At 40.4% G+C, this 21,744-nt stretch overlaps 1 protein-coding gene across 9 annotated transcripts in view; it reads right to left on the bottom strand.

Moving 5' to 3' along the window:
* Window positions 1-1,306: 1,306 nt before the first annotated feature.
* The window catches only part of PPFIBP1 (PPFIA binding protein 1), a 117,947-nt gene continuing 97,509 nt past the window's right edge, over window positions 1,307-21,744 (bottom strand). For 7 of the 9 annotated variants that reach the window (XM_084293618.1, XM_084293616.1, XM_084293614.1 and 4 more), the window contains 15 exons: window positions 21,248-21,308; window positions 20,114-20,143; window positions 18,773-18,944; window positions 17,244-17,276; window positions 14,944-15,085; window positions 14,361-14,489; window positions 13,523-13,673; window positions 12,137-12,248; window positions 11,894-11,982; window positions 7,878-8,000; window positions 6,518-6,643; window positions 5,495-5,683; window positions 4,989-5,168; window positions 4,566-4,631; window positions 1,307-3,946 (listed from right to left, as the gene is read on the bottom strand). In XM_084293618.1, coding sequence (XP_084149744.1) covers window positions 3,860-3,946; window positions 4,566-4,631; window positions 4,989-5,168; window positions 5,495-5,683; window positions 6,518-6,643; window positions 7,878-8,000; window positions 11,894-11,982; window positions 12,137-12,248; window positions 13,523-13,673; window positions 14,361-14,489; window positions 14,944-15,085; window positions 17,244-17,276; window positions 18,773-18,944; window positions 20,114-20,143; window positions 21,248-21,308 — 1,690 coding nt within the window. In that variant the 3' untranslated portion in view covers window positions 1,307-3,859. The remainder of the gene's footprint in view (window positions 3,947-4,565; window positions 4,632-4,988; window positions 5,169-5,494; window positions 5,684-6,517; window positions 6,644-7,877; window positions 8,001-11,893; window positions 11,983-12,136; window positions 12,249-13,522; window positions 13,674-14,360; window positions 14,490-14,943; window positions 15,086-17,243; window positions 17,277-18,772; window positions 18,945-20,113; window positions 20,144-21,247; window positions 21,309-21,744) is intronic. The other 2 variants (XM_084293620.1, XM_084293622.1) reach the window with 1 other exon arrangement.

Below are 21,744 nucleotides of genomic sequence, written 5' to 3'. Positions count from 1 at the left end.
CTCCAGAAGCTACTGCTGCCACCAAATGCACTGTCACAGTCTCCTCATGGGCCCAGAAGCTCACCAACCTTCTCACAAAACATTGTCCTACTGAGTCTTATTCCTCTTCATTCTCAATGAATGAAAAAAGCAACGAGGTTCTCTCTCTGCCTTCTTTTCTCTAATTGCTTAAAACTTCCTTCATTTGATCTCTCCCCTCCTGCCTACAGGTGTTCTTGTGCTCCTGCCACACCCACAAGGGAAACACCATCTCAGGAGCAGGCTGGTCAGTCACACTGCCCTCAGGTCCCTCTTTCCAAGAAACAGATCATGTCCTAGGTATTACCTTTCTTCTCTTACAGGGTCTTCATATTTGTCATGGGCCTGTCTCCACTCCTTCATAACTTACAGCCATCAGTAGGTGTTCACTACTGCTTCTCTTGTTATCTCTGACCCTAAATCTTGAGTTCCCTTCCTTTCTACAGAGGGATTCCCCAGCACCTAACACACTCTCCTTGCTGACCTCTGCTCCAAATCTACTGGCAACTCAGGTTTTGCTTTAATTTTCACAGCTGCCTCACAGAGTGCTATCCTCAGCTGGGAGGAAAAAGATAAAAGGACTCACCAGGTAAAGCTCTTGCTGCAAAGTAAAACATCAGAACGCTCAAGGAAAGCATAAAGCTCTCAAGTAGTATGCATCTTCTATTTTGCACATCATTGTAACAACAAATGCATATTGTGCTCTAGATTTCAAAGTGTTTATCCTCATTGTTAACACAGAAATGTTGATCTGTCATACAAAACCACAGAAATGACAGTCAAAAGACAGGGAGGGGTTCTGCATTTTCTGCTCTGTTATCTGGCCACACCAGGCAAAACATTTATCGACATTTCTACCTGCATCCCAGCAGCACACTGTGGTCTGGGGAAAACAGCTGGAGCTCCTACGCCTGCTGAAGGCTGCAAATACATGTGTAGGGGACAACACCTGGGGCTAGAGAGATGCTTGTTCTCTGCAGTGGGAATGGCAAAAGCTGGTGCTTTTGCACCAGATGACAATCAACAGAGACACTTTCTCATCACACTGTGCCAAATAACCCAAGTGATTCAAATCTGGATCTCAGAAATCAGTATAAAAAGACCTAGGACAGTGCATTTCTTTGCTGTTATCTGACTCTTTCTGCAGGCACTATCAACAGATGAACTAATGAGTCCACAAAGACTCTAATTTTGTTTGCCCCCTCTCCCTCATCTTTTAAATAGAACAAAATAGCTTCCTAGGAAATTAAAAAAAATACAGATACATATTTAAAACAAACACAAACACTTGGCATTTTCCACAGATTTTATTGGATCTTACATGGCAATACACAGCAGTAATGTTGCCCTCTTCAAAAATGCACAAAATACCACAATGTTATCAATTTTGTGCACATGCGCCCATAAACTTCCCGAGGTCATCCCTTGCTTTCATATTAGACCCCCATAAAATAATCACGGTTCAGATGATAGGCTGCTTTGAAGGGACAACCAATTTTCCAACCAGTAGATGCTGAAATGGGTTGTTCGGAGCAGAATTTTACTTACACTGGACTTAAAAACAAGTGATCACCTGCTGCTGCCAATATGTTTGTTAATAGCACTGAACTGAAAAGAAATTTGAGAGTATTTGCTTATACCTGTTTCAGCACATAATATTGTGTCACTAGCCCTTTTTTTTTCCCTGTGAATATCCAGCCATTATGTCCACTAGTCAGAGCCTGCTAAAGGAGTGAAACTAGAGGAATACTGTTGCTCAGAAGCCTGTGCCATGTCCTCCCAGTGCATCTCTACTGGTAAGAGCAGGGTCTTGAGCTCAACTTACATGTAAATAATTACCATATTGCAAATTATTCACAGAAAGCAAGCCCTGAATCCACATCTGAGTATTTGCACCTGAAAGCTGGAAGCAGGCATTACAGAATGTGGTATTTCTGCCTAATTAAAATAGCTCAAACACCCCCAAGACAGCAGAGGAAGAAACAACAGATAGCAAATTATTTGTGGATATTACTTAGTCAGGAATTTTGGATAAAGCACCAGTATTGTAGTCTGTCTGTAGAGAAATGTAAAGTGGCACAAACTGAATATGAACAATTACAGATTGTTTGCCTGGCTCCAGTTACTAAAGAGAGAATGGCAGCACTTGATATCATATACAACACAACTGGTCCACATCAAATTTTTCATTTTCTTTGCACATAAATAGCCTTCACTGCACATCCTTAAAAAAAAAAAAGAAAGAAAAAAGAAAAAAAAAAGACTTGTAATAGATTATAAGCTATAAGCAGGAGCTCTGTGAAGAACCTTCCTTCCCTTCCTAACTTTTGTAATGGTGTTTCAGAAACACCCACAAAATCAGCCAAAATCTAAACTCCATTATACCACACAAGCAGCATGTCAGAAATGGTTTCATTACTACCCTTGCCGGAAGTGACAACTCTTATAAAAGCCAAATACCACTGCAAGGAGCAATTCTAACTGGATTTTTTTCCTTTACAAAGCAAAGAAGTTTCATGCCATTGTGCTAAACACAATGCATGCAACATTCAACACCGTATAAACAACCACTGTAATAAACAGTTACTTTTTTGGCTTTTGGCTAGGACATCTTGCAATACAGAAAAATTCTGACAAGAAAAAATTCTACTGGCTAGTTAGACTTACTAAAATCTGATCATCTTCAAGGCAAGAGAGTTATGTTTTAAGAAGGTAAAATGATATGCAACATGTTTGATATCTATATTTTTGAGGGAAATTCCCACCTTGGCTTTAATATTATGAAATAATATATTTCCTATACATTTCTCTCTATATATATTTTATTTTTGATTTTTTGCAACTCCACCATCTTTATGTTAGTTACAGCACAGAAATATCCCTTCCATATGCAGGGAGTACTCTCAGCTTGAAGGAAAACTCTCCAGAATATTTTTAAGTCACAGAAACATTAATAACTTTCTTGAATGCTATAACTACTGCTGCAAGGAACACGGAAGAAGACGTTTTTAAATTTGCAGTTTCTGTAAGAGTCACTGCCAATAGAAACATGCTTTATAACTGTTTCATCCCAAATGGAAGATCATTATACTGTGCACTTAGTAAAAAGCAAAAAAAGCAAACAGTTCCAAAGGCCAGCCTGCCTTTTCCAGTAACCAGCTGGTATGCAAACTGCGATAATCTTTTACAAACCCCTCCCCTTCCCCCACACCTCAAGCTTTCCATCACTCTATTTCACAAAATTTAAATTTCTGCTTTTACATGTACTTAATATATTCTTTTTTCTTTTTTTTTTTTTTTTATTTTTATAAAACAGTATAAAAATAAAAGCAACAATTAAGAGCTACAGGGGAGGGCATGGATGACTAAATTCGATATCATGGGAAGGGCAGAACTAGTATTTGTGCTGATAGCAATAACATCTTGTTTCAACTGAAAATCTAGAGAAAGCTGATCAGAATCTACAGACACAATACATCTATTCTGAAACAATATAAAGGATTATCTCAGGACAAGAATAAGCAAAAGGAGCACTATGATACCATGTAAATTTAAATGCAACACTCTGAAAGATACCACCAGTTTGTACATTAAATATAGTAAAAAAAACAATTACCATTCACTAGTGTCTGGGTATTTCTTATGGCAACTTTAGAGTAGGCACCTTTTTTTTTTTTTTTTTTTTTTTTTTTTTTTTTAAATTCGCCACCTCCCAGTATTACTTCTAACAAACAGAAGCAAGAGCAATGTAATGTACATGATTTGCTGCCCATCATGTGTAATGCTGTTTCTTGTACATAGGAAAGTGAGCTGAGCCTTCATCAGTGCCTAGTGGTTACTGTCACACGTTAGAGTCCTCATCTGTTATACTGGTGCTAGGAGAGCGAGTCGCAAAGTCTTTAAACATTTCATCTTCTTTTAACATGTGCTAGAAAGGAAATGAGAAAAGAGTCAAGGTTCAGGCCCTCCCAATTAATATCAAGTACTGAGGACAGTCCAGTCTCATGGCTGGCAGCAAACAACACTAACAGGCAAGGCATCCTATCACTCTTCCCCTCCAGACCCACCCCCATTGATTTATGGGGAACCCCTGGCTCAGGGGATGGAGCCAGCTGAAAAATAACTCATCTACAAAACAAACTGTGAGGAACAGATTTATTTTTTTTACCCCATGGCCCAGCTCCATTTCTGCTGGCACAAATGGCTTGGGAAATGCCGGCTGGGGCTGGGCTGATTCCATTTCTGATGAGGCTTCACTGTATCTGTTGTTTGCACAGTATTTTACATACTTCAGTTCTCAGACTGAGGCGTTTCACCCCATCCAAACACTATCTCTCACTAAAAGCACCGATATCTAGCAAAGCAATTGCTCCTCAAAACACAAAACTAAGCTGCTTGACAGAGCTGCTAATAGTGATGAAAATTTGCACTTAAGTATGTTTGTAGATAACTCAGCACTGCTATTTAATGCTAGAGACTGGCAAAGGTCTTAGGTCCATTGTACAGAAAAGGAACCTTATTCTACAGACACCAGTTTTACGCCTTACTGTTAAGTTGTTGATGCCTTCAGAAAATGCTCCTATTTGCCTCACTGTCCCTTCTGAATCTTCCATCTGCAAAAAACAGATAATGAATAATGAATGAATAATAAATCCACTGTATGCCACAACAGAATGGCAATTAAGTACAGCAGACAATGTAAATGCTTGATTGCACCCAACCTGGTCAGAGCAAGAAAAGAGTGTGGCCCATGAGGGCCACACACTATGCAAGAGAGGGTCTTACAGGTATTGCATTCACAGCTTGTATCTTCCTGTGCCGAGAGGCATGTTTGTTATGTTTGCTAGTGGTGCTGTGTGACTCTAAGAAGTGAGGACCTTCTCAGGCCAAAGTAAAGGAAAGGTTTCACCATGAAAAGGAGGTTTTCCACCAAACCCGACAGCAGAGCCAAGGATTTTAAACTGTTTTACCTGCTCCAGTCTGTCCAAATCGTCGTCATCATACACTCGGATATCCAGGCCAGGCTTAAAACCCTTCTTTGACCCACTTCCAGAAGCCCTCCCCAGTTCCATAGGACACACATACTCTTCCAGATCATCTTGCTTCTTCTTCCTCAGGCTTCCAAAATTGCTGAAGGCAAGTTTCTTTGGCTTACAAGTGAAGAGAAAGTTGACAAGTTAGAGTAAACAAAGAATTAACAGATCTCTCTACATTTGGTGTTTCAATCAATGTAAGCAGATGATGAAGGGTTAAGACCCCCTGCTCTCCTAACAACGACTTGCTGAATAGCTGCATTTCCTGATAACTGCATCCAAAAGAACAAGATGTGTTCCCTCATGTGTTTAATGTGTGTTTTTTTCATTAGCAGCCAGCCCCTTTTCTCAGACCTTACTGAACTGTGCTCCAAGAACAGGTAAAACTGGATATCTAAATGTCTGCCTGGAAGCTCATACATGACCCAGAACAAGTGGCCTACCTTTACTTTGGCAGTTGCTGTTAAGAGGACATAGTCTGGGGACTCCATGGCTTCACGTTTCTTCTGCTGGGCATCCTGCCCAATGAGGAGGTTGAAATGAGTCGCCAAGTGCCGTCGCAACAGTGTCTTGTTTGGTGGGATGTTTAGCAATTGCGCCATGGTTTCTACATTGAAACGTGGCTCCAAAACCTTTTAACCAAACCACAGAGAATACAGCTGAAGCCAGTACTGTCTGATGAGGTCTCAAGGACATCAAGAAGCACACCTGTCTTCATCACCTCCTAAGGTTGCTTTGAGATGTTTTTATTTTAGAGAAAATATACAACAAAGGGGAAGCAAAGAGAGATAACTAGTTAAAGGATTCATAAAATGCTACCTCCAGACTTGCTTTCTTGAGCTATATTGAAACAAACTGGCAGGTAAGAACACGTAAATCCGCCCTTAGCTCATGTGGAGCTATCGCAAAATGTTTATTCACCATCCTCTTTAATGCTGGAAAATGCAGTCAAAGGAATGATGGAGAATAAACAGACATAAAATGTCTGGAGAAAGGATATACCTATCGATCAGAACAAGCTTCTACAAGTATAAGTCTTTAGCCTGGAGCATCTCATGCTAGAGCAACTAAAAGCAATGCTGGTTTGACACTGAAATTACAGATTGTATGAAAGAATTAAACCCCCCTCACAAAAGAAAAACATACTCAGGTCTAGGAAGGAAGATGGTGGAAAGTGGAGAACACCATCAAATTGTGAGGGGGATACAGGTAAACAAACTCATCGCTTTCCAAACTAATTTTGCCCAAGACATTCATGTTTTTTAAAACTATAAGGTAATGAATTTTGACAGCAACTTATTATTAACCAGAAACAGAAGCAAAAATAAGAGTGGCTGCAGCAAAGATATCAGAACTTTGCTCTAGCAATTCTCAGTGGTAGTGTTTTTTTTGTTGTTGTTGTTTTTTTTTTTTTTTTTTTTTTTTTTTTATATAAACAGAATCAGCCTGCCTGCCTAAAACCTTACCATCAGTCCCCCATGCACACCACTCCCCCGCAGATTAGGTGCATACTCTGCCAGATCAACAGAGCGTAACCACTCCATCACACGATGATTAGTCCACTGGGTGACTTCAGAAGGTGTGACACTACTCTATGAACAGGAGAAAAAGGCAGTTAAGGAGACTTCCCAACACAGCTGTCGCAGCCTAACCTTTACTGAAATAAACCTCTCCTGTCTTTAATGCACACAAGCCCACCTTGCACTTGAGAAAAAGCTTCCACTCTTTTTGGATTACTATCTTGCAGCAATGTCAAAGCAGAGATGGGTCTGGACCAAACCCCACACATTCCCCAAGTACTGCAAGATTTCAGAGCAGATATAAACTGAAATTTCATCAGAAATATTTTACCTCTGTATTACAAAGGGTTCACAATATGCTGAGCTCTCCTGAGTTTCTTAAGCTGCTTCTTCAACTCAAAGTTAAGATACTGACAAGTCTAGGTGATGGGGACACTGATACGAAGCTACCTTTCTGATGCCTTTCTAGCCATAACAAGAAGAGTCTAAAGCCTTCCAGCAATGCAGTATGGTTTGAAATCAGCCAGTTTCAACTGTGGTTCATTCACAACATGAAATGTTTTATCTTTCTATTAATCTAAGCCTAGAACTGATTACAGCAGTGATTAGCTTGTGTTTATCCTACTGGGAAGTGATCATCTTTCTTGCTCTGTTTGTAGGAAGTTGTGCCAAATAACATGAGCTGTGCCTGTGAGTTGAGTGGGCAGGTCTGTATCATACTTCATGCAGTTTGAATATCTTCCTGTGTACTAAGAATAGTTGCAATTTCTACCAGTGCAGCTGAAAACTAGCTATCTCCACATGGTGCAGATAGGCATCACATATCTAAACCCAAGACTCTGAGTTGGTTCATCATCCATTGCCCTAGTCAGTGTACACTGCTTCCAGAACGAACTGATACCAGTTTCCCATCTGATAAGAGTACCAAATTTCTTTTACAGAGGAAATTCTGACACTGCCATAGACTTCACAATTACATAAGCCTCACAGTAACTGTGCACTAAGTTTAAGATGACTTCTGTTACTGAAACATTCAAGGCAAAAGAGCCAGTTGTCACCTAGAAAGAGGAATGGGAAATTTGGCAGAGATTTGACTCTAGGGCCTGCAGAAGAAAGAAGTGGTGTTCCAGGTAATTCCAGCAGGGCATGAAACTTGGGAACAAAATAAGAAAGAGGAAGCAAAAAATGAAACAAAATGAAATAGAAGACAACCAATAAAAGGAGGAGAGGGCAAAGAAGGAATAATCACAAACACTCAGAAAAAAACTAGAGGATTCTTCTTCACAGTTCCGTCTTCAAGCAGTACCTCATCTGATGGCCTCCTGCGCAGACAGTTAGGCTCAAAGTTATTTATTCTCAGAACTTGGATGGCCCTTTTGATGCTGAGGTGGTGGAGGACACTGACAACTTTCAAGGACAGCAAGTCATCCTGTCGAAGAGGAAGGGGGTGTTAGTAAACACAAATACACTTATTAGAGGAACTAATGTCCAACTGTAGGAGACTGCTTTGGACTCTGGCTTAAAATGTCACATCTGATACATTCTGGGATAAAATTTTAATAAATGAGACACAGGATGTCAAGCCATCTGTCCCAGAAGAAAATCTTCCTATGTTGCTCCTATACTAGCTCCTGCATGATGTTCTTCACATGCTGTATGGAGCTTAGTACAAGAAATCTGGAGTGATGATGATGGGAGAGAGTGAGATGATACCTCCTCCGCAATCCTACTAGAGACAGGACAGCTTTCTAACCGCACTGCATCAGAATCAGATGGCATTTTCATTTAGTCCTGACCAAAGTTTTAATATCACAAACATCCAGCTTGAAGTTTAATTTAAAACAATAAATTACCCTGAAGCTGATTGAGGCATTCTGTATAGTTAAAATGAAAAAAAAAAAAAAAAAAGAGATAAAAATATGAGGTTATGTCAGGTGAATTTACACCACATCATTTTCAGCATGAGATGAGCCACTTCTCACACATCACAGGGTAAGAGCACGCAAAGACACAGGCACACTCCTCTCTACAACACATTATGATACTAACAAAAGCAGATGGTTCTTTCTCCAAAAGCTTGATCCTCCCAATGTTTTTTTACTTACACATTAATCTTGTAGAGAAATTGATTTTAGAGCTCACACAGACCAGCTATTTAGGTTCCCGCTACTCTTTCATAGAAAGAGTCACACATCTCCTGACACATGTGAGAATTTCTACCATGCCAAAGGAGACACTGCCTCACAGCGTCCCTCTCCCTGCACTGGCCACCGGGTGCAGCCTTTGGCTGAATAAGTAGCTTTTAGATGTCAAGAGCTGGGAGAAGCAAGTTTCCTTCCCTCTTTGTGACAAGAGCAGCAAGCAGCAGTTTTGCTCTGGTTCCATTACACCCCTTGTTCTCCTTCTTATATTCAGGGCTACTTCAAATCACTGAGAAGGGGAAGAGAGAGTCATTTGGCAACCGAGAGGGCTTAACTCACAGGACACAAATGGTGAAAACAGCTAAGGAGACACAAAGTTTAGATGAGGCTTGTCGGCTAGAAAAGGCTGTTGGTGTGTCCTGCTGATGGGTTTCCAATCTATGTAATGCAGAAGATGCCATGCTTTGCCTACCTCTGTTTTCACTTCAATGTCTAGCCCCAGAAATTTATCATATCAAAACCAAAATAATCAGATTCTGTCTCACGAGAGAGACATGAAAAACTTTCATGCAGGAGCGAGTTACATGACCAGCCTGGAGAGACTTCCCAGCCCACTCTCAGCTAGCTACTGCAGCACCAGAGAAGGGCTACAAAGAACCTCTGCACTGCAACAGGGGTCACATGCTGCGAGACTTGCATTCTTGCTATATTAGGCTCTTTGATTATAATTTAATCCTCATTGTGCCATTAAGTGTCTCAAAGTCTGATTCTTTTCTGGTACAAGTTGGCTGACAAATTAATTTATGCACCTTTATGTCAGGGTTAACCTGGCTTAATATTAAAACATTAAGCCAGGTTAACCCTGACATAAAGGTGCATAATGTTTTAATATTACATGTGTGTTATAAATACTGGACTATTTTACAATTTTGTCAGAATAATCTATGACTAGATTCTTCACTTGTCCACATATTTCATTGTTTTCGGCTAACCTTATGATGAATTTAAGATTAGAGTTTCTATTTCATAGTTTGCTATTTTTGTTTGAGTTGGGGTAAATCTTCACGTGATTTTTAAAAGTATTTTTCATACTTTGCATACAGCTATATTTAGTTGATTATTTACACAATCTGCTAAAAACTTGATGGTTCTACTCTAAAACATTCCTAGCAATTTAAAATTAAAGGGAATTGACAGGAAGGATACCTATTTAAAAGGCAATGCCGTTGCTGCATTTCCCTCCTCTGTCCACTTTTCTACTTTAAGAGAAAAAAAAGACTTGAATAACAGAAGTTCCTTTACCACCTACACTGTAGCCTATCAGCATTCAATGCTCATCTAGTCAATAGTGATAAAGTCTCCCAACACAAGATCAACTTCAGCAGAACCTGCTGGCAGCAGATCTCCATGATTTAACAAGCAGAAGAAAGAAACTTCCTCCTGCTTTTATATTAATGTCCAAACTCAAAAACAAAAGGAAGCAAACACCAAAACACCTTATGCAAGCAGCAAGTACTCGAGTATCTGACTGAAAAGCACTTGACAGCAAAATCATGTCAGGTAGCTGAGCTAATGTGAGAGCTGTACAAAATACATGCAAACACGGCATAAAATGATAACTTTTACTCTGTTCATAGCACAACTCATGAGGGAGTACCACTGCGACTGACTTCTTTGTTACAAAGAAGGGAATAATACTGGCAATGCTCAGTTTCCATTTACTTCTTCAGAGAAGAACAAATGCCTTATAAGTCATCTTACCTGATGTTTTAGACAAATGAAACGTGCTAGGTTGGCTTCACCTGACAGGCACTAAAGTGGGTAGCTGACACTGGTTGTGTACATTTTGAAATACATTATACAAATGCTATTAAATGTGTCCTGTTTTCAAACAAGCTGTCTCTTAAAACTGCAATTCTCTTCAAAGAAAATTGCTTGGGTTTTCTTACCCTAAGCATCCACATCAATATGTAAGTAGATTTAATATTTGCTCACTGAAGAGAAGAGAAGAAAAAAATTCTACCTACTTCTATTAATTAATAGCATCACGAACAGCAAAAGCCCAGCTGCATGAAATGCGACCACAGAATCTGCACGCTTTTGTGTACTTACACATGCTGCCTGAGCACATCAGACAACATCACAGACAATTAAGTGCAAGATTGCTCATTACTCAAGTATGATTCTGGGCTCTTGCTTACTTTGTTTGCTCTTTCACTTTAAGATATTGTCTTTAAAGCTGGAAAGACTATAGGAAATACTTGCAGGTGAGCTGTACTATCTGGGCTTCTGTTTTCTACAGGTTGCAGCTATTAGCATTAACACAGGATACCTACTACAATTTCAAGCAGTCTGTTAAATTCTGCGATACAGCATGTGCAAATATGGCATCCCAGAATATCTTTTTAGCATTAGCAGTGCTTCTGACACTCTCACTTTCTCTCTGCAATCATTCAGAAAATTTGCAGGCCCAATTTCTGAACTGTTCAACAGCTTTGAAAATACTGACATCTCACGAGACATATGAGATGCGTAGGTGTTGGAATGAACTCTGCTTTTGGTACATAACATGAGTATATGTGTAGCCTCTGCAATGTTGCAAGAGCAAGTGTAAGCTCCACCTTTAGCTTTCTTTCAATAGATCTTGTCATCTGGGGCAAAACTCAAATATGCAGATGGTGACCTCACAGTACTTCTAAGTTTCTCTTTAAAACTTTGAACAAAGACCCAGAGTAATGTGCAGATGGTCTGCTGGCCTCCAGACCTGTCAACTTTCCACTCTAGGAAGCTACAAACCAGACTGCCATGACCTGACTCCTCATCCTCTGTAAGATGTCTATCTGGTCCTGCTCTCCCCAGCAGGATCTGAGAACAGATGTCTGTGTTGCCAGAGCTGCCCAAGCAGCCACAGATGCCCTCCAGTGCCCCATAAATGGGATGCTTATGGGGACAGCAAGGATTTGGCTGGTGCACACTCCTGTGGGAGGGCTGAGGGAAAGAGGTTCAAGTGTTAAGTGAATTTAATATCTATGCAGTCACAGTGATGGCAGGTTGAAAGCAGGTCTCTCTAGCCTCACCTGGTCTTTAAGTGAGCTGTCTGGAGGTATGCCAGTGTGCTTTGAAGTGAGGAAAAACTAAGAACATGGCAAAGATGTCAGGAAAAGAAGAAACATTTACTCACCACACTCATGTAATGAAGCATTCGGCCATCCACCTTTCCTTCATCGAACTGGGTCTTATACTGGGGGAGGCCAATGTCATCCAGCCACCCTAAGACCGAGACAACCACATTAGTGCAGCAAAGCTCTTCTCGATTAATAGCAACCATGTCTGCTGGTGCTATTATCACTCTTTGAGCCTTAAATTTGCCATGATTAGGAACCCCTACAAAAAGTTGCTGCTTCAGCATGCAATAAAATCTTACTTGTAACCCAGTGGTAATCCAGTTTTCCATGATTGTTTTCCTCTTCAGACCCAAGCGCCTGCAGAGCAAGCTGAAGCTTCTTCCGATGCAATGGGTGCTTTATCCCAAGCTCCTGTGAAAGTAAGGAAAGCAGCAAAGCTTACGACAATACTGTACTTTATTTCTCCCTCTGCTAAGAATTAAATATGGTTTCAGAAAGTCACAGTGTAAACAGCACTTGATGGTGACTTGGCAGGTATATTTCCCATTGCTGAATCCCAAAACTATCTCAGCACATGCTTGGAATTATGGAAATGCCAGCTCACTGGAGTGGATTAAGAGACGTAGGTTCTAAAGAACTATATGAAAATATCAGCCATAGTATTGCCATACCAGCTTAAATCAAACAATTTAAAACATGTTAATATTCAGAAAAATACTTGATGTGATTACAACCTTCCCTCCCACTTAGGCAGGTAAGGTTAAATGTGTTAATTATTTAAAAGCATATAAAGGTCCCAGGAATTACTGAAATTTATTTATGCTTCCAAATGCACAAGAACTTCCCCAGTCTAGAGGTGCAAGTGCCGCCATCGAAGATTTATTTAATCCCATGTACACTTTTACTAGCACTCACTGGTTAATGTTATCCCTGAATACCACAAACCACTATGTCCACATCACACTTCTTGTATTCCAGTTGTAGTATTGTATAACTAAAGTTGTAGTATAGTATAACTTTGAATTAGCTTACTAATTGAAACAACTCCCCCCTTCCCTAGGGTTACTATTTCCTGAGGGTAGTAATTATTAAAAGTTGGAAATTCAAACATTAGCAAACATTGTGGATTCAAAGTGTAAACTAAACCAACTTTTTTTTTTTTTCTTCTAATTTTAGGAAACAAGACAAACGATTCCATAATTTAAGACAAAGAAAATGGTCACCCTGTGTGTAACAGGGTGTATGCCTCTTTGTAAAATGGGCAGAAAATACATCCAGACCAAAGCAGCAGCTTTTTACAACTTTTTCACACAGGCATAAAATAACTGTGCCATAAATAAATGATAATGAACCTGTTTCAAAGCTGTTTGATAATGAAGCACTCTTGAGTGCATGCTTTTAAAAAGCAGCACAGCCAATTCAGGTGTCCATGTCTAGTGAAGTTAATTCACAAACTTCTAATTAAGAGTTTCATTACAGAACATTACATTTCTACTAAATGTCACCTACAAAGAACCAGATTTTGCATTGTTGCAGATGATAAATAAAAAGAAAACTAAAAAATTTTTTTACATTTTTATTTTGACTAGATGCACTTCACAGTGCAGACATGATTTACATTAATAGAAATACTTTTTTTTTTTTTTTTAAGTTTAATTAAAAGTAGTGTTTCTAGTACTTCTCACCTTTTCCAAATCCTGCTGAGAAGCCTGAAGAAGTGTTTGCCCCGACAGTATCCATTGTCTGCCATTACTTATATAAGAGCCTAGTCCTTGGTCCTGGAGCCAGTTGCAAACCTGCTCTTTTGTCCACTTGGCAAATGGCATGTCCAGCTCACTTCACAAGATTTTACAAAAAAAGAGATTGATAAATCCCATGCCTCAATCTTCTGCTTTCATACTTAAAATAATAAGAACAACTGAGCCATTCATTCATAGGTATTTGGTGGGAGCTGGGGCAATCTCCAGGGAAGAACATGCATCATGATCAGCTGCTAGGTAAGCCTTGGAATAGTGTATCTCTACGTCAGAATTGTTAGCACCACAAAGTGCTAATTGCTACTGATCTCGCATCACCATTACAATAAACATAATCTATTAATGCTACTGGCACAATCACCTTTGCTGCCTAGGGTGGCTAAAACTCTAAATAAAAAATATAATATTTCACTTTTGCCTTTAATCCCTAGAAATGCAGCAGGAAATATACTGGAGGAATATCTCTCATGGCCACACGAGGGCTCATGATCCATTTTGTGCAGCATTACAGATGCACTCCTGCAAAGTCACAGGCATGAAAAGCTTCACTCAGCAGCAAGATCCCACCCCTGGGCACCCACCACCCAACCAGCCTCAACCTTGCCAAGACCACTTCTCAAAGGAAGAAATAGCATGGATCTGCCTGTTTCTGCTCGCCAGGGGAGGGAATGTATCCTTTTGACATTGTGATTCTCCTTTTGACCCTGTGCTCTACTGGAGCTGCCAGGAAGACAAGCATTGGCACACTTTTCACCACTCATCTTACTTGTGAGATTGCCCCAGGTCTCGAGACCAGCCTAGTCGCGGCCCTGCAGTTGCTCTTGTCCCTCCTCTTTTGAACTCAGTCTCAGACATGTCATCTAGGTTGAAGGTGGTAGACTGACTTCTTTTAAGTCTAGATTAATGGAAGGAAGTATATTCATATTTGACCAAGGAAAAGGAATGCTTCTACTAGTACAGCCAACACACACAAGATTTCCCATGGGGTTTGTAGCCCTTCCTGCACCCACCACCAACCCACCAGTAGCCAAAAAAAAAAAAAACAAAAAAACCTTAAATACCATGCTCCTGCTCTTGTGACGGTCACACCAGCCGTGCCCATAGCCTGCCTTGAACAGACCACAGGGCCACTGGTTGGAGAGGGGAAAATGGAAGATGAGAAGCTGAGGCAGATTTGACAGAAAATGCATACAAGAAGACGGAAGACAGAGCAGTGCTCCTGCTAAGCCCACCAGCTTCTTCCTCCCAAAAGCATCAGCTTGGGCAGCCCCAGTGCTCGGCTAGAACCCTTGCAAAACCCTTTGCAAAATCCAGCTCTGCAGAATGGTCATTTCGCATCTTTCACTTACTTTCCAAAAAACTTCTTGATTCCTCTGGCCTTTTTCTTGGAATCTGGAGAAGGCGGAGTCATCTGTAAACTATCTGTTTCTTTTGGTCGAGGGGGCAAGCCAGCCAGATCCAAGTGATCTGCAGATCCTTTTTCTGTTTCAGCTATTAGAAAACAAAGTTCCATCAAGACTTGCTTTCACAGCACTGTACAGACACACTCCTGAACTCTGGAACAACTCTATCTAAAATTATTGAGCTTGTCTTCCTCATTCATGGGCCTTACTGAAACACTCCAAGGCAATGTCCTTGCTGGTTGAGTAGGCAACAAACATTTGGTGAATTAATCAATGATTTAAATCCCACATACACTCTTTCTCAGGGAGTGTCCTTTCACAGAAGCCCAGGAACAAATCAGTGCCATAGCAGAAGTCCCCAGAGCCCAAAAAAAAAAAAAAAAAAAAAAAAAAATTATTATCCTGTGGGCATCTTTCCTAAAGATCTGCAGTATCTCCTAAATTCCCCACTCAGAAAATTCCAGCAACAAACAGTTCCTCCTACATCCCAGGAGTAAGAGGGCCCTTTCACCTCATTGGTGGAAAGAGGGCTTCCCCCATGCAAGTTCTGGAGTGTTTCGTTCCTCTGTAGAGAAATACCATGAAGTCTAGGCTCTGTCTGAACTGAATCTTCTCTTTGGAGAGAACTATAGAGCACTCTGATTAACGTGAAAAGTTTGATCTATAGCTGTTTTCTTTGACAACAAAACTCACAAGTGAAGTTGTTACAAGACTGTTTCATAAAAGCTAAGCTAACAAAGAACAAAACTACTTAAAGACCATTTAAAAAGAAATTACACAAAATTGCAGTATCTATTAGGCTACATAAGCAGAGATGTGGCAGCAAAGTGCTAGATAGCTGAATAAAGTCACCATAAGTCACCATAAAGTGGCTTATGCCACTTGCTTGCTGAAGAACAGTGACAGCACGAGCCTGCTCAGATGAAGCAGCTGTGGCAAGGCAGCCTACAGCAGGCTGACAGTCAGGCCTGCAGCCACTTTTACCCTGTTTTCATGTGGGTGTGTAATTAGATGACCATCATTTGTTTTTGACATGGACTCTCAGACTTCCAGGAGAAAACACGTTGCATGAATCAAGCTAGAGCACACACTGCTGGGACACGTGGTCTCAGCATACCTTTCTGCTGAGCAAAATTTTAGATGTTTCAGATAGACTACATTTGAACATGCCCCATTTTCCTTCAGTGATTTACAAGTGAAACCTCATAGTGAAGCAACAAGGTCACATAAAAGATTATTTCTTCGTACTTTGGTTTGACCACTACTGAATATGGGAATTCTGCCATTGAGAGACAGCGGTAGTGTCAAACCAGGCTTTTGCATTAGTGATCTTTGCTTTAATTGGATAAGAAAAAGTGCTAGCTTAGAAAAAACAACAACAACAACAACAACAACAACAAAAAAAACACATTTAAACATAATTCTGAAGAGAGAGATCAAGGACAAGGCTAGATGCATTAGAAGCAGAGATTTGCGGGTATTGCAATACTTGCTCCTTGTACCTTGCTCCACTGACACAACCTCTAAGAGGAGATGACATTTATAGGGCTGTATGGGAAACCAAGAGGGCCAAGAGCACTTGTGTTTCTTTGTCAGCAAGGGTGACACGCAATGGCTGTGCTGCCACACCAGCTGACACAGCTCCATTTGCTAATGTCAGACTCTGTAGGTCCTCCCTGCCCTTGCCAGAATCACTCAGGGAATGCTCACATTGTGAGATCAGGTTTTACTACATAAATAGCTCCATCTCAATCTGCCCCGATTATTTCTCATTCATTTACTACATAATAAATATAACTACTTCTCAGAAGAGAACTTACATACCCTTCCCCTCAGAGCTCCCCTAAATGAATGCCTGAGAAGTAAATACACTCCAACGCTGCTTTGCCACCCTTCAAGTTTATACAGGGGTGTCCAAGAGGGGCACCAGCACAAAGGTGCCCCATGTGTTTATATGTTGCTGATTCTCAGTTGCTACCTTGGTCTGTAGGTAACCCTGTGCTCAAAGCTTTGGCAAAGGTCTCTGCAAATTAACCCGCAATCTCTCATTAGTAGCAGCTATCAAAAAATTGCACAGCTGACTTATAGCAGAGGGCAGATGTTACATGGAAACTCCTTTTAACAATGCACAGTTTTGATGCAGAGCTCTCGTGTAGCTTTTGCTTTAAAAGTGTGTGGCCATAACCAGCTGTTAGCAGCAGTCACAGCGCAGTGCTGGTACAGGCAGACATGCAGTATTACTATACCTAAGGTAGGTGCACTTGCACTTCGACTGCGATCTTCAGATATCCAAACAACGCACATAACCACACGCAGCACAAGGGGAGAGAACACGCAGAGGGACAAGGTAAAACACATTTCAAAACTTACATCAGCAAAATACAGGACAAAAGGAGGGAGGTACAATAAGGCACATGCACCACATACAACATTGAATTTACAGAGAGATTAGGATTACCAATTCGCTGCTAATCCCTCTCTCACAGAAAAAGAAATGCAGTAAAGATCCTTGGTGGAGAGGTTAAAACAGCACCCTCCATCACTTCAGTGCAGGGAGGTCACCTGCTATGTGACTCACGCAGGCTCCTGTGGGGTGGCAAGTATCTGGACAACAGTTTTACAGATGGAAGCACTGAAACCTGGATAACATGGGTAACTCACTCAAATCCACAGAACCATGCTCTAGATGGCCCATCTTCCAGCCTTTTATGACAGCCACAAGAACTCCATCTTGTTAAACAAATTTCAGGATGAAACAGATGATTACACAAAAGAATGCACAAAATAAACCAAAGCAAAGTCTAATCCTCAGAACAGACTGTGTATCTACTTCAAGTAAGCTAGTAAATTTCCATGCCACACGACACAGGTAAATTATGTGCAATGCATAATAAATGTGTGAGCATGTTATTTCTTTTAAAAAATGACCCAGAATTGTCATTGGTAAGTAAAAGCAGGAGACTCTTCTGCTCAAGACAGAAGAAGCTGTCCCCTTTTATGCTTCTGAAAGATAGAGCTAAAGTCCTAAATTTTGTGCAATAGAAATAAATTTTAGATAAATGGCAGTAGATCTGATGCACAGACTCACTTGATGCTTGAACAGGAACAGTGTAAATACTACTGTAGCAGAGCAGCTAATGCAAGTAGGATTTCAGCTACTGGTAACAGCAACTTCTGCATTAAGCAAAATATTTTATTTCTTCATCATCCAAATGTCATCGAATGACAAAACCAAAAAAAAAAAAACACTTTCCATCACAGGTCTAGAACTCAAAATGAGCTTGAATAACTTGTCAATGCTGTTCTTGTTGTCACAATCTCTTTTGCAAGGCTACTTAAATATGCATAAAATAAAGAGGAAGACTGAATGTAGCTGCCTCATTTCCATACATCTGAAAAATCTTATGAAAGATAAACTGAGGATGGGACCGTGGGAGAAAAAATACCCACAAGTCTCATGTGCGAACTACCACCAGGCAGCCAGCATTTCAGAACTGCAGCATTCTATTACAAAGTCTCAGGGGAGATATCACAGCAGAGGTCAAAACAGATCAACTAATTTCATTACATCAGAGAGGTTTTCTCTGTCTGTTGCTTCATTTTTTCCAATCATTCTACTGAGAACAGTACCACCAAGTCACAGTGAGACCAAGGCTGGCTTTCCTGCTTCTTAGGACTGTTACAGCACCCAGAAAAAAAAATAAACCTCTAGTTCTCTGTTATTAAGACATTTGTCAAAATGCACAGAATCTGAGTGCAGGTGCACAATACCTACCCAGATTTGGGGCACTTGCAGTCCTCTTGTTATTTTTTATCTTGAAAAAGCCTCGTCCAAATGAAGATCTGGCTTTACGGGTACCAAAACTATCCTCATCTCCTGTGACACCGTGAGAAGGAGATTTTGGAGGGACGGTTGCAAAATTATTACCTTCCATTGGAGGTTTAACCTGCTTAAGGTAGGGAAACAGTCAGTATCAGGGAACTGCAAAGGACCTATTAGAAAGATACAAAGTGACTGTTGACAGACAACCTGAAGAGTCATTCCTTCACTTTTGTTACTACAAGAAAACAAGGTAAAAAGCATAAAGGAGAACACAGACAAGATCTTCATTTGAATATATTCAGGATCCAGGATTACTACCACTAGCTTCTAAGAATAACGTGTTTTCTTGAAGATGTTTCTCAGTTTCTGCAAGTAAGGCTTACAGGTATGAAAACGATAAAAATACAGTCCTGGAAGACTTTGAACTCTTCCAACTTTCCAGGGTTTCTGTCTCCCCCACTGGTAGCTGAAGGGGCAATGGGAAGCAACGAGGGAGACAAAACCCCCACACTAAATCAGTTCTCTGCCAAGTGCCACATAGCCCCTTTCATCTTGTTACTGCTATGCAATTTCAGAAGAAATTAATTAAATGATTATGTCCACTGACCAAGCTGAGAGTAAGCACATAGCGAAGCATAAACAGGACAGAAAATCAGAAACATCAGTTCACCAATTTCAAGTAGTAGTTTTAACCTTTTTTGCTGTTTCAGTGTTTCTTTAAAGGCAGAAAAAAACTCATTCACAATCTAAACACATTCCTTTGGCTTTTGCTGAATGGATACCACATTTGGGCTAAAAGCAGTATCTGATATAGGTGTTTGATGTAGGTGTTCTCTCTACTCAGATCTTCCTACAGGCAGCAACTGTTGCATGCAAACTACTGACATAGTAGGGTAGACCATGGTGTAACTGTTCTGCAATGACAGTCTCTTTAAGAACACAGCTGTTACAGAAAACAATCTGGAAACCCAACGGTTTTTAGAGACACTAATTATAGTCAGTGTAATAGTTAATGGTTAGCTTTGCTAATTATCGAGTAGCAGAATTATGTGGGGGAAACATTGGCTTAGATGGCAACCTTATGCTCTACCAGACTGAAAGATAATTCACGTGTGAGAGGACAAGAATGTGTGAGATACAAAGCGGTTGTGGCAATTCATCATATCCTCCTCGCTATCTTGTTGCATTCTCCCTTTGGAACTGCATGCTGCAATTTCACAAGTTTGAGCCTTTCACCACCTACTTGCTGTCCACATTTCTCTGCATTCACACAGGAGCGTACACACACATTACCTCTGTTGGCTTCTGTGCAGGGTCTCTGTCCTGTTTCGGAAAGATTAAGAAACACATTTTAGAAGTCACAGTTTATAGTCAGTATCCAATTCATTACAGTCACCCTGAGTTGAACTGACCGATATACCCATTCTCTGTACTTTTTTTATTCCCTAAAGATACCTCTTTGGAGCTGTATTTCGCACAGACTAATTCTTGCTTTTTTTGAGGTCAGTGAGCTTACATGAAAGTACAGTTGCTTCAGTTTACTTTGTAAGGGATCAGCTGTGTACATAATCAGTGACAAGCAGCCTGTAAGGCACTATTGAGCACAGTTGGGTGACAGGGCCCATAGCAGAAATCAGACAGGGTAGAAGCCAAGTAGATGAAACATCCACAGCCTCTACTCCTTGCCTGTCCAAACCAACCAACCCCACAGCCTCCAACCTGGAATTTCTAGCTTTCATAATCAAGTTCTGGTCATATTTTCAGTACTGTCAACATCCTTCTTAAGCTGTAAAGCACAGCTCTTGGTCAGCTTGGCTATCAGACAATTTAAGAGCTTTTAACAGTTTAGGCTGTCAAAAAAAACGCACAGGAATAACCCTGATTTGATGACAGAGTCTATCTGTTTTGTCTCTCCTAAAGTGGCCTAAACAGAAGCTATCACCAGAAACACAATGGCTCAATATTTTGTTCCCAACCACCTGAAACGCAGAGCCATCGCAGACTGTATTTTAGAATGCACTAATTACACAGCCTTCCAAAATTATTAGCCTTAAACACGGGAAGGAAGTGGTAGCACATTTTCTGTGTGTCTTAAATCAGAAAAGCATATCAATTTAAGTTTAAAAAAAACAAACACCACCACTCATTATTTGAAGAAAAACACAGCATGAGATTTTCTGGTAAACACCTCAAGCAGAAAAACAAACAAACAAACAAAAACTACATTTGCAAGGACAGATTTTCTCCTTTAATAAAGTCTGGAAGATGTCACACATCTGAGACCACTGGTAACACATGATATGAGGAGCCTTGCTGTGACCCAGCGTTTCTCACAGTAAGAAAACAAGGCATCGGCAGGGTCAGTGCCATAACAGAGATGTCATCCCCATTTCAAAGGGAAAGATGGAAGTAAGAGCTCAAACCAACCGCTTCATATGTCTCCTTCTTCAAACTGCTTAGACTGCTGGACTTCTGCAGTGGAGAAGTTCTGAAACAACATGAAGAACAAGCGGAGTAACTGGCATTAAATTTTCTAAGATAAATACACTCTCAGGAGTTCGCTTTCGAAAAGCATTACAATACGTGATGAGATATACTCAAAAACAAAGACATTTCTAATTAAGGCAATCAACACACTAATCAGAGCCCACACAGTTTGAGGAGATATTCTAAGAACCTCCAGATCATAATTACTGATGCTAATGCTGCAGTGACCTGATGCCTACCTTGGATATTTTTGGCTTCTTATTTAAAGTTTTATTTTCAGAGGTACAAGCAGAAGTTACACAGGCAAAAGTGATATAAACAGAAGCTATGAGAAACAGTATTATTAGCAAGAGGCTTCTGACTAATTTAATCCTTACAGAAGCCAAGCACAGTAAGCTTGCTTTAGTATTTTATTTACATGCTTTAGTATTTTATTT

Source organism: Netta rufina, assembly GCF_964035555.1.
Source record: "Netta rufina genome assembly, chromosome: 1".
Lineage (NCBI taxonomy): Eukaryota > Metazoa > Chordata > Aves > Anseriformes > Anatidae > Netta > Netta rufina.
This window is presented reverse-complemented; position numbering and strand designations above follow the sequence as displayed.